At 39.2% G+C, this 13864-nt stretch overlaps 1 protein-coding gene across 50 annotated transcripts in view; it reads left to right on the top strand.

The window, feature by feature from the left end:
• The window catches only part of NRCAM (neuronal cell adhesion molecule), a 274938-nt gene that overhangs the window by 257374 nt on the left and 3700 nt on the right, over positions 1–13864 (top strand). For 48 of the 50 annotated variants that reach the window (XM_072760017.1, XM_072759997.1, XM_072760002.1 and 45 more), the window contains 2 exons: positions 4356–4487; positions 5684–5762. In XM_072760017.1, the coding sequence (XP_072616118.1) occupies positions 4356–4487; positions 5684–5762 (211 nt within the window). Of the gene's footprint in view, positions 1–4355; positions 4488–5683; positions 5763–8809; positions 8873–13864 lie in introns of those variants that run through there. The other 2 variants (XM_072760022.1, XM_072760021.1) reach the window with 1 other exon arrangement.

The following is a 13864-nucleotide window of genomic DNA, read 5'->3' as shown; positions in this document are numbered from 1 at the left end:
GAACGGTATCATGATAGACGAGAAGTGATTGAGGTTTCTAAAATAAAGAAAGTGCTCATGGAAGATGCAAGAACATTCACACTAACTCACAAGATGGAGAATAATTCCCTGCTTACTTAAAGACGGTCTGTGTGGCACAGTCTCACTTTGTGATTCATCCGTCCGTGTTACTTCTGTTCTGGTGCCTCATGAATTCTTGAGCAGATGCTGCCTTTGCTGTAGAACCTGTGGGCAAAATGCATTTTGTGTGTGTCTTTCATTACACAAGCTTGATGATTTTCAAAGTCATTTAAAGTCATGTATCATTTATAAGATCTACAATCAGGAGGGATTTAAGAAATCAAAGGTAATACTCGGTTACTTATTAAACCACATTTTAAACTATTCATGAGCGAAAATCATAATGTTTAAAGGGAAAATCACTTTTCTGTAATTTTGTTCCTTGCGCTTTCACAACCGCCTGTGTGCAGAGCCCTAGGAAAGCATTGCATTAGACTTCAAAGAGGGGTATCAACTCACAGTTGTTATTACAGGGTGTGTTTTGTTAGCGGTGGCTTTTCATTTCAAAATACTGAAAGCTCAGGGAGACATTTCATCCATTGATAGCTGGAATGCTAACAATAGTCACGGTGCCAGCATTTACTCAGCTCGAATCTCTACTGGGCAACTGGTCTTCATGGTTTCATTCATTCATTCCGTCCAGCAATCCTATGGCATGGGCGGTGTTAGTTCTCACTTACATGTCAGGTCAGTGGCATGTCACCTGGCTGGAAGGTGAGAGAGCCAGAGTTCGAGGCCCAGCTTTCCAACGCTGGAGGAGAGGCTCTCACAACGTCCCCCATCCCTGGGGTCCCAGAGCCCATGCCCCAAGGGAAACAGGTTGGAATGACCACTTGGTTTGGCACTTGGTGAGTCTGTTCAGCTATGCTGGACCCCTGAAAGCTCCAGTCTACCTAGCTTGCAGCTCTAGCTCGAATTGGATTCTATCAACGACATCAAATGTGGCATTTTTTTTGGTCCTTTTATAGGACAGAAGGCAAACCCTTTAGGAAAAAAATTTTTCTCCAGTGTTGCTATACCTATAATTCCATCTACAAGTGGAAGCTATTTCAAGGTGAGCAGCTGTAATGGGTGGGCCATCCTTATGTGCCAGCAACGGAGAGATAGGACAAGGCCACAGCCAGTTATCATCACCTTTTACATGCAGCTGTAACTCTGAGGAAGAGAAGTCTTGCTTTAACCCTAGTGACCTTGGATAACATATTACCTCCGGGAGCAAATACCATGAATTTGGTCTGAACCAGATGGTTTGAACTGCCTCCAAACTTTGGCCAAGGAAATGTTTTGCTCTTTCTATACATTTCTAACTATTTTAGTTCAACAGGACATTTTTATGCTTAACGGATTCTTCATATATAGCCATGTATTCACCCTGTATCCTCCACGTGATTTCGTTACTCTAAGCATCCAAGAGCATTTCCTCAGAGACCTGCTGCCACAGAGCACAGGTCAGACAGCAAGCAGTGTGCCAGCAGAACACTTGTTAAAACTGACTTCTAGGAAACAAAGCAAATTTCATTCTTCTGGCTTTTTTTTTCTTTTTTCATATTCTTTATATTTGTCTATTTGTTTAATTTATTGCTTTATGGATTACTCAAGAAATACAGGATCAGAATTTTATTGTATTTTTCACTTTATTTAAATAAAGTGAAAATTCTCTTTAACTCTCGTACTCAATCCTACGAGTACCTGCCCACTGATACCTGGGTTTGAGAAGAAAAGCCCCACAGGTGTATGTGTGTGTGTGTGTGTGTGTGTGATGAACAATGGTGGCCATGACTTGGGTTTTGTGTGTGCATCTGCGGTTAAGATGATTTTAGAGCGTCCTAGAGAGTTGAAGCCTCATAGTCATTCTGGGCTTTAGATCCCTTCTTCTATGGATGAGAAGTTGATAGAAGTTATTTTTCACTTCCATAATTTTTGTTTTATACCAACTTCTAGTGCACTAGTGTGTGTATCTGTGAGCGTGCACAAACAAGCACCTCTTAGCATACTAAGTTGCCTCATCTTTAGTGGGTTAGGAAAATATTTTATGCTCTTTTTCTTTAGACTGGAGGTAGAAATTCAAAATCAGTTTGGACGCTCCTTTATCGACTGTCAAAGAAACATTTCCACTTCTTGCATAGTTGCACATAGCAAGCTGCCAGCAGGCAGTTCAGCTTTGGCAATCACCATCTTTATAAGTCAATGTGTATGCTAGCACTTGAGTATCTTAGTGTGTTTTGCCTTTATTGGTTGCTTTTAGTTGGGTGGAAAATGTATATGCAGAAACTTTTACAACAAGGCTACCGATGATTAAGCATACTAAAAGCAAGGACTGCTTAACTTCAATCAAATGCTCAATAGACTTACACCAGTTGGTTTCGGGCTCAGTTTTGGTAAAAAGCACACAATCAAAGATCATGTGCAAATTTGAAAAAAAAAATGTATTGCCAAGGAGTATGGAATGCTGGACTTTTAAAATCTTGTTGCCCGTCTCGGAATGTAGAAGTACTTATAGCTTTTTATTTTTCATAAAGACTTCCGCAGATTTGATGTCTAGACATGTTTTCTGGAATACATTAGCGCAGTAGAGCATAATGGCTAGTATCTCTGGAGTTGGACAGACTCCATCAAACTCCAGCTGTTGGGCAAGTTCTTTCAGTTCCCCAGGCACAGGTTCGTTCTTCCTGCCCACCCCAAAGTATAGTTGTGCTTAAATCAGCATAAATCAGAGTTGCCCTCAGCACTGTAGCTGGCACATAGTAGGAGTTTCAGGATGTTAGCTCTCTTTATCCCTGTCTTCATCACCATCGTCATCATGGTTATGGTATATGTATGCAGGAGAGCACTCTCTACACTCCTGCCTCAGTTGTATCTAGATTCTGATACAATTCGAAACCCCTTGAACCAATGAGGCACCAGTGACAATTGAGAAAGGCTACTGGCATGTGGTTTATATTCCAGAAGTATTTCTACTTCTCATTTTATTTCTTAAGCACACATACACATGTTCTTCCTATCCTTCTTCCTACTTGATCTTAAGCATTTCATTTTTCTCCCTCTGCTTTGTGTGGAGAAAAATAAGGCAACGAGATGCTCATTTGGCAGCGTAGAGCAGAACCTGGGATCTACGTAGCTATGTTTGGTTCTGCATCCAGAGATCACATATACCCAACCCAACCATGTTAAATGCATTCGCAAGAAAATCAAATTAAAAGCATGATCTAGGCATGCTTATGAATTAAAATAAGAAAACCTTTTACTTTGATTACGGTCGAAAGAAAAAAAATAAAGGCTTTTTGAAAAAAAAAGTTTCATTCTAATTTATTTAAACAAATCCTCATGGGCATATCTGAATAGCCATTGATGCTGCACTTTGTCCCATTTGATTGACACTTTTGAATAATACCAGAAATGCTAATTATTCTGTGTTTTTCTTAGGAGATTTGCATACTGTGACTAGTTGAATAGGGGCTTCACGTTTATTGACTCAAACAGAATAGATAAAGACAAAGAATATGTATACATATGAATGAGTATTTTCTCTTTAAGCTGGCGATTTATTCCAATAATGATTCCACTGATCAAGATAGCTTTCAACGTTTCTTAAATGGATCCAAAGCAATATTGAATATTGAATATTGATCCTTTGAGGGTAAATTGGATTTTTCAGAAATTTCCAAAAAATTTTTAGAACTAACTCTTATAAGTGAGATGAACAACATATATAAGTAATGTTTTAGGTGCAAATTGAGATGTTATATAAACTAACAAGGCTGGCTATCTTATGTGGACAGGTTTCTTGTGTGGAAAGTCTTTTTTAAAAGAAGATTTCCAAAACTTTTTGAAAAATGGCAACATCGTTGCAATAACATGTTAGCCTCCAAAAGTGGTTGCTTTGAAGGAAAAATACTCCGTTAGATGTATACATTCTGTTCTGTTTAAAATTTGGTCTTACCTTCTTATCATAGTACTTAATGTACAGTTTATCTGTGGACAGTATTTTTAAAAACTGGGGACTATGTTTCTACTGAGAATATATAGTTAAAATAACTGTGAACAGTGCTTAGCAGGATTTGTTAGCATTTGATAGGCATTAGCATTCAGATTTCGCTCTTTGAATTTTTTTAATTAATGATTTTTCAAAATTTTTATATAACTCCTGATTGATAGCTGACAGATTGCAATTTGGGGCCACATGTAAAACGTATAAAAACTCATATACTATGGTAGCTTTTTACTATAAGAGACTACAAAAGTACTCATCTCCCCCGTAACCTGTGCCCCCTTGACACCACTGATTTGTTTTCCAGCAATGGCAAGCCGGCAGGTGGATATTGCGACTCAGGGCTGGTTCATTGGTCTCATGTGTGCTGTCGCTCTCCTTATCCTAATTTTGCTGATTGTTTGCTTCATCAGAAGAAACAAGGGTGGTAAATACCCAGGTAAGAAAGAAAGATTAAAATTGCCCTATAATGCTGCATAATTATCCTCAACTATACAGAAATAATGAGGGGCGCCAGGGTGGCTCAGTCAATTAAGCATCTGCCTTCAGCTCAGGTCATGATCTGGGATCCTAGGATCAAGCCCCAAATGAGGAACCTGCTTCTCCCTCTCCCTCTGCCCCCCACTCGTGCTTGCTCTGTCTCTAGTGCTCTCGCTCTCTCTCAAATAAATAAATAAAATACTAAAAAAAAAATAAAAGAAAATAAAAGAAAGTATGAGAATAATCATATAGATTGCAATAAGTGTATTTTCCCAGAGCCATAAATTTGGACTTTCTGTCTAAAAGGTTTTTGATCCCCCCTCCCTTTTTTTTTACGTAATGGGAGCCTAAACATTGTGAAGGATAGGAAGGTATTTCGGGGAGTAAATTAATCTGTTCTCTGAAGACATTGGTGACTCTGCTTCCTTAGGCTCTACATAAGTCATGGGTGCTACAGTGGCATCTAAAACCAACAGGCAGAGGGGGAAGGTTCAGGACATCTTCTGGAGGAGCTATTGTGTGAAATGAGTCTTGATATAATGATGTATAACATCGCTTTTCCTCTATGGTTAATGTTTTGTTCGGGTTAGTGGACCTGGTGAATTTCTATTTTCTTTACCTGCCATTTCCCCTTCAGTGACAAGAAAAACAATCCGAGAAAGAAGAGATTTGCTAAAACCATTTGTAGCCTTGAATAGAGTTAAATAAATAGACGGGTCAAAGAGGAGCATGATCTTAGAAATATAAAACTTGCTCCTTCAGGAGCATCTGGGTGGCTCAGTGGTTGAGCATCTCCTTTGGCTCAGATCGTGACCCCGGGGTCCTGGGATTGAGTCCTACAATGGGCTCCCTGCAGGGAGCCTGCTTCTCCCTCCGCCTAGGTTTCTGCCTTTCCCTGTGTGTCTCTCATGAATAAATAGATAAAATATTTTTAAAAAATCAACTTACTCTTTCATCAGTCAGATGCTCATAGGAAGTCAATTTTATATGTTAACAAAGAGACTAAAACAGCGAAGCATATACAGGGGCACGTAATCCATCTGTTGTTGTATAGAATCATTTTCCACTGCTGTACATGTCAGAGTGCGCTCTTTACAACTTTGAATAAGGAAACATAGAATCATTAGGTAATATTATCACCTTGAAATTTTTTAGTCAAAGAAAAGGAAGATGCTCATGCTGATCCTGAAATCCAGCCTATGAAAGAAGACGATGGCACTTTTGGAGAATACAGGTGAGCCTCTGCTTCTCATCCTCTCCTCACCTTCCTCGCCCTACACACACACATTGCACTCATACAGACTCCCACCCGCAGGATGAGGCTGGGAACAAACTCTGTGGCATTTCATATTTTCCTCAAATATTAGTTTAGGGACACTTCCATGTCTAAATGGTTACACATCCCCTACAATGAAAATATTCTCACTTTTCATTATAAAATTAATTTCCATTCCAGTCATAGGCTTGGAGACAAAGTGTCTTCCACTCTACCGTATTTTTCCAGGGGCATTGCTGTATCGCTCAAGCTAGGGAAAGTTAATATGTTATAATAAACTTAGAACGACAATAGTGACCCTGCAAAAACTGTATTATAAAGGAAACTACACCTGTTATTTCCTAAGAAGTGTGTTTATAAAACTGATATTATTCTTTTTAATCCTGTATTTGATGCTTGTTTTTCCAAAGTAAATACCTATAGCCTGTCCATTAGTCATGAAAGGATGATGAGGTTCTTTTAGAAGCTATAAATTATTAAGAATATCATAGCCTTCCAGGCAGTGTATCAACTCACAGAAGTTTGGCTTGACTCCCTCATTAAGGATAAAGTTTAACATAACCTACATGCTAAGTAATGAAAAGGGAGAGCGGGAGATAGAGTGAGACAGACTCTTTAAATAAAGATATTCTTGCCTAGGATTTATATATCTTTTTAAATAGAGATAGGTGATTATTTTGGATATGTTTGAAATCAGAAACAAGCTCTATATTTATTCCTTTAAAAAGTTGGGATTTGGGTGTTCCAGAGGATTATTTCTATCTATAAAATGCCTTTATACCTTGTTTTTTTCTTTCTATAAGCCTCTTGATTATAAAAATATGGTCTTTTAAATATGTCCTGAGCCCAGATTGAGTCTTTTTTGGCAGAAGAAAGACTTTTAGGTGAAATAAAATAGTTCCCTATTATGATTGCCAGATGATATTTATAGATATTTGTGCTAATTTTTACCCATCTCTAGAGCTCATTTTGGTATTTCCATGTCAATATCATGAGCTTAAGAAGGCCAAGGATAAGAAATATGATAGCCGATTGAGCAAAACCATATATTTTGGATACATTTGGTTCCACTACCAGTTTCTCTGCAGATACAAGTGTTTGTATCTTCCTGTGAGTGCTTCATGCCCCAGCACCTCTGCCTTCACATACTCTGATCTTCTCAGCAACAAAGATGATCAGATGATCAAGGATTTGTAAAACTTCTCAGAATTTCTGTACCTCATGATACAGAAAGAAGTCTAGTGAGGGTTGTCTTGATGTTGTCACATGTTGACTCTGAGACTCAAAGTCTGTGGAAGCTTCCTGGGCCACCCCCATGCTCTCCACAGTTACATGGTAGGGCAGCCTGCAGATGTCTGTAGCCTAGGGAAGCCACATCTGACACTTGGGTGAGTTGCAGTCTTCTACATATTTTTCTTGTAAAGCAGGTGAGGTGATGCTTTCTAAGTAACCTCTTCTTAGAGTTCTTGTGGCTAGAATGCTACACGAGATAGGCACACTACTCCCTTCTTTATTGTGATGAAGCTACATCTTCGACGTAGCCTGAAACACCTCTGTATTTGCATGAGTTGGATATAAAGCATGGCACCTCCTGCGTTCTGCACGTGGCCATGGGTTCCTGTTGTACGTTATCATGCTGAAGTGAATCTGGCAATGTACTGCTCGCCTCGTGGGTCTCAACTGTCAGCTTACTTCTACAGTGCTGTGAATCCAGGGTCTGATGTAATGTGACGTTCTCGGGGCAACCATGCTGCCCACTCCATTGAAGTGGGATTGAAATCAAGGTTGAATGGGAAGTAGCTCAGAATCAAGAAACTCTTCATTTTACTGTCAACCCAGCCATACGTACCCTTGATTCCTTTTAGATATGGCAATTTGTCTGGGTCTCAATTTTTTTCATTTGTAAAACAATACCATTGTTCAAATATCAGATGATCACTGAAGGTTTCTTGTTTGTATGATTTCTAACCTCCTCCATGAGATGTCTACTAACAACCTTTAATATGATTTTGGGTTCCAGAGCAGTACATGGCAAGTATTTGGTGACTGGCCTCATTATCACTGTGTTGACCTTTATTTGGCCATATTTGTTTGTCTTGGTGTTCGTTCATCTGTGACACGTTTGTGAAGCATTTTCACATGGCTGTCTTTAACTCATGCCTTGAGTTTCTCAGAAGAGAAAGACTTTTCTTTGGGCCTATTGAGTGCAGACCCATTGGTTCATGTGTGAAGACAAAAGTTATTTGTCACACATGCAATCACATTTATGTGGGAGGTGCCGAGGGAAGGTTCTGATGGGTGTCTAAAACTTAAAACACAACCCGGTAATTCTTTTTTTTTTTTTTTTTACCAAAACTAAAAGTCCATAAAGACAATCAGTCCCGCAAATGAAATCATTTTCCCAAATATCCAACCACCCTTTGCTACAAATATGGCTTTCTCCTGTGACTTACTGACACTACCTCAGAATTTTTTCCCTGTGGATTGTTTTGTACTTAAAAAGAAAAAAAAAGAGACTTTTAGTTTCTTACATGTTACAATGAATGAGAACAGTTCCTACTGTTGACTCCAACAGATTTTTTTTTCAGATATTACATCTAAATGTCATTCTCCTTCCTAAATCACCAGGGTCCCTTCTCTGCTTTGCACCTTTTGGAAGTTTTGAGCTCTGTATTATTTATTGATGCTTACTCTTTTTCATTCTGAAAATAAATTAATCTGTGGGCCACATACCATAGACAAAATTAGGGCTGTCACTAAGTGTGAATTAATTCTGTTTATGATTTTGCTCATTCTCCAGCTTGAGGATGAAACAGTTTCTACGTGGTTGGCCCTGAGCCAGAGGATATTCATAGTGCAAAGAGGGATGGAACTTCAGTGGCCAAATTTGATTTTTTTTTTCCCATAAGCTGTAACCTTGTGCCCTCACTCCAACCCCCACCCCCAAGCAGTTACCCTCTGGTGGAAGCCTGCAGCTTTGTTTGTTTGTTTCTTTAATTATACAGACAGTAGGATCTGCATCCTTACTAGCATATAGAAAAATCAGAGAAACAATGCAACCAACCGTGTAAGTATTTTTTTTTTTTATTATTTAGATCCATTCCTTTAAAAACCAGAATGAACCGAGGTCCTAAAGCCTGTGACCATGGTACTTGAACTTATAGTATACAGGGAGGCTATCGGCACGGGAATCTTGTCATTCAAGTGAGCATGGTCCTGTTGCAGACATGCTCATAAGGCTTGAAGGATGTGAAGATGTGTCATATTTGCTATCTACCTTAGATTTATTCTGCTCACAAACATAAACTATGTTTATGTGAACAGTGTGTGTGAACAGTATAATGATGGACATTTAGAGAGAGTGTTTGGGTCATGAAGGTCAAACAAACTGCAGCATGGTTTGGCAGTGGTAGGATGGTGATCACAATAGTGTTAGGCCAAAGGATCACAGATGTATCTGTTGTTGCTGAATTTTAGTCAGTTGACATTCAATGGGTCCCTCCTGAATGAAGTGCTACTAAAAAAAATGGTGAACTCCTTAAAATTTATTCTGAGGGTAAGAGAAAGGGGGGGGGGAACATGCTCCAATGCCTTGTGTGACATCATGAAATTCATTCGGAATGAAAATGTTCTGAAGTTAGAATTCTGAAAAATTTCTAAAAAGGCCCACCATCTCTTCCATTGTTATTTTACAATGAATTCATTCATTCAGCCAGTATTTATTGAGTGCCTACTGTATGCCAGACTGTAAGGATATTATAAACGATAGAATGTTTTCTCACGAGTTTATAGTCTAGTGAGGGACACAGGGAAGTAAAAGAACAATCAGCATGGTGTGAAAAGTGCTATGAAAGAGATATAACTGAGGTGCCAAGGGAGCAAGGGCAGGAAGCCAAAGCCAACTGGGTGTTCTGGAAGAAGGGTGATGTCGGAAGTCTTCCCAGAAGGCGCAGTGCAGGCACTGAGTTTTGGGACTGCGATGTGAACATTTCTTTACACTGCAAAACCATCTTCACTCATGGGTATGAGTAACAAAGATGTATTTTGGAGCTACATGTACTATTTTATGACTTATTTTGAAATTCGTTTAACCTTTGTCCTTAACAGTTCTCATTAAATGTGGCTGGATATGTTTAAGCTTTGAATACTATGTAGCGAAATAAGCATATGACTTTTAAGTCATCCTCTGTATCTTCTAAATTCTTCTCATTTGGGAAACAACTCTTTCACACTTAAACTTGACAAAGCAACTTCCCTTGGCACAATGTCAAGACAGTTTACTGTTTCATGATAAAATTCATTTTTGAGTTGAAAAAAGGCAAGTGCATTAAAGAGGACTTCAACACAGACTCGGAACCAGCCATCACCTCAGGAAATGTCTAAGTATGTATGTTACATGGGGTATTTCTGAGAAAAAGTATCTCTCTGAGGTGGGAGCTTGGGGTGGAGAGAAGAGGTGTGATGGTAGATAGAGAAGAGCTTCTATATTTTGGGCACAAATCATGTGTCAGATACTGTGCCGGTGCCTTGTATGATTTTTTTCCCCATTTAACCAGATACTAACTGAAGTATGACATCACATTGCATCCTTTTAAAAAAAAAAAATCAGTCGTAGAAAGATCTTGAGCTGCATTTGAACAGATTTTCCTGGAAAGATTCTAGGTGTGGATAGAACACCCCTCTTCCTTCCCTCTCTTCTTTCAAGCACAGCCTACATTGCCATAGATTCTCTCTCATCCATTATGACCATTAAGCTGGAATGGATGTGGGGTGCATGGGTGCCTCAATAGATTAAGCATCCAACTCTTGGTTGCTTAGGTCTCAGCTTACGTCTTGATCTCAGATTGGTGAGTTCAGGCCCCACACTGGGCTTCATGCTAGGCATGGAGACTACTTAAAAAAAAAAAAAAAAAGCTGGAATAGATGCTTCTAGGGAGCCCCTTGTTGGCTGGTCATCATTCATAACTGATAGGATTGTGTGTGTAAAAATCTAAATGAATCAGGAAAATATTAGAATTCATAAAAATTTGGTGATGTTGCTTGACACAAAATTAACACAAAGTCAATGATAGGTACCAACAAGGAGTTGGAAAATAGGACTATAAGAATAATCCCAGCTGTGATAGCATAAAATATGATGTAAGAATAAGATCTCCCAAATACTTCAGAGCCCTTTGTTTGATTTGTCTACCTTTACACCAAAACTACACTATCTTAATACTGTGGCTTTTAATAAGTCTTGATATCTGATAAGTCAAATCCCCCAATTTTGTTATTCTTCTTCAAGAATCTTTTAGATATTCCTAGTCCTTTCTAGGAATATGTGGCTGAGAATCAGCTTGCCAAGATCCACGTCAAAACCAGCTGGGTTTTTATTGGAAATAAATTGAATCTAAAGACCAATATGAAGAAGATTAACATACTTACAATATTTGAGTCTGCCCATCCACAGTTATGATGTGTTTCTCCATTTATTTAGCTCTTCTTTAATAACCAAATAGAACTTTCATTTTCTTCATAGAGAACTTAAAATATTTTTATGGTTTTTTGTTCCTATATACTTCAAATTTGTATGATATAATTGGAATCATTTTTTAAGTTTCATTTTCCAATTATTTGCAAGTACAGGAATAAAATGGACTTTTGTGTTAATATAGTATTAAGCAACATTACCCAACTCTCTTCTTATTCTAATGTTTGCCTATTCTTTTGGATGCTTTATAAATGTATAACCATATTAGTTATGAATAAAGACATCTGCTTTCTATTTCTTTTTGCACATGGCTTAGTATGTTCAATGCAGTTTTGGTTAGAAGTGATGATAGTAGGCATCCCTACTGTGATTTCTGATATGAAACAGAAATCTGTCAACATTCACCATCAGAGATGATGTTTATACTGGAAGTTTCTTATGAATACCCTTAACCAGGTCAATCAAGATATTTCATATCCCTAGAATATTAAAGATTTTGTTATAAATGGATGTTTAATTTTACCATATATCTTTTTCTAAATCAACTAAAATAATCATAACATTTTTTCTTCTGCTAAAGTGAAAAATATGAATTAATGTTTGAATGCTGAAACAAACTTGCATTCCCTGGAATAAACTCAGTGGTCATGATATGGTATGGTATCCTTTTTGTCAGTTGCTAAATTCCCTTTGCTTGTGATGTCCTTGGGATTTTTGCATCTAGGTTCATGAATGAGATTCTCCTGTAATCACACTTTCTCAAAGGGTCCCTGTTGGTTTTAGGTATCAGTGTTATACTATATTCGTAAAAGGGTTAAAGGAGGGGTTCCTCTGACATATCAAATTTAGCATGTCCAAATCCGTACTGCTGATCTTCTACCCCAAACACACTGCCCTCCACAGTAAGGGTAATTCTATCCTTCCTGTTGCTCAAACCAAAAGCTTGGGGTTGTCGCCTTCTCTATTATTCCGTGGCCAATCCATCAGAAAAGCCTTCTAGGGCTACTTTCAAAATGTTCATAATCTAACCACTTCGTGTCACCCCAACATTTCACTCTTGTCCTGGGGTCACAGTCATCTGAGTCCTGTGTTTCTGCACTAGACCCACTGACTCCCCTCCCTCCCCCAGAACAAGGGTCAGCAAACTTTGTCTATAAAGACTCTACTAGTAACTATTTTAGACTTTGCAGGCCATACAATCTCCACTGCAATGCTGCTGTCCTGCTGTTGTAGTGCAGTAGCAGCCACAGACACTGCATAGGGAATGAGCATGGCCCAGTTTTGCTGTAGGTTACCAACTCCTGCCCTCTAGGCTAGACTGTTCTCAACCATGATGACAATAATCCTTTCAAAGTGTAAGTCTGTTCCTGTCAGGCATCTGTTGAAAACCTTCCACTGGCTTTCTACCTCACTCAGGGCTAAAGACAGAAACCCTGCAGTGTCTCCTGTGGGGCCCTGATCTAGCCCTGCCACCTTCTACTTTAACTCTTTTCTCTCTCCTTCAGTTCCAGCCACACAAGCTCCTCCTCATTCCTAGAACCCACCAGGCTTGCCACCACCACAGGGCATTTGCACTGCTTTGCTTCGCCGCAGAATGGCTCTCCCTCCAACTATCCACTTGGCTAAGTCAACTCTTTTAAGTCTTTGCTCAGATGTCCTTTCAAATGAGGCCTTCCCTGGATACCCTGTATCAGTGTCAACCTCTACACGCTCCCCTGGCACCTTCCACCCTCTTTACCAAGTTCCATGTTTTCCATGTTTTCCTTGGCATTTATCACCTTCTGACACACTGTGTAACTATTGTTTTAATATGTTGGTTGTTTGTTTTCTGTATTTTCCCCCTATTAGAAGTAAGCTTAATGAATTTGGGGTTTCGGCCTGTTTTGCTTGTTGCTATATCCCCAATGACTAGAATGTTATCAGTGTAGGCACTCAATAAACATTTATTAGGTATATGAATGGTTGAATGGATGGATGGATGGTGGGATCAAAGAATTGCCACAGACTAGACTTCCCTGGAGTGTATTCCTTGGAACACTAGTCCTATAAAATAAAATTAGTAAGTGGAATCCAGGTGACGAAAATGTGCTCATTATTGAACACTTCAGTGGAATTAAGGGCCCCACCAAGTCATGAGCAATGTTTCGCAGGAAGTATTCAAGCAAAGCCTAGAGGTTAATGATTAAAGATGTGCTCTTTATCCTCCCAGCAGGTTGGAGATTAGATGCCCCATCCCCTGAAGGGCCCCAAACATAGGTGGCTCCAGGGTCCTGTGATCCCTCCCCAGTTGTTGATTAGCAGTGCTGATCATATTGTGTATTCGGCCTGTGACCGAGAACTTGGGTCTTGTTGCAACTGGTAATTTCCAAAAGCAGATACCCGTGTCCTGTGAAGCAAGTATTATTTTGCAGTCTGGAGATTTTCTTCCTGGAGAAAAATTGAAAACCCTAGTAGGAATTATTGGCCAGCGAGCCAGACTATTTGTGAATCTTGACACGTTTGTTCCTTGTCTCGAAAAAAATCACTGTCAGAGACAGAGGGAGCAGGAGAAGCCCGGCACAAACTGCCAGGAGAAATACGGCAGCTG

The sequence above is a fragment of the Vulpes vulpes genome, chromosome 5 (assembly GCF_048418805.1).
Source record: "Vulpes vulpes isolate BD-2025 chromosome 5, VulVul3, whole genome shotgun sequence".
Classification (NCBI taxonomy): Eukaryota; Metazoa; Chordata; class Mammalia; order Carnivora; family Canidae; genus Vulpes; species Vulpes vulpes.
The sequence above is the reverse complement of the archived record's forward strand: the minus strand, read 5'-3'. Positions and strand labels throughout refer to the sequence as shown.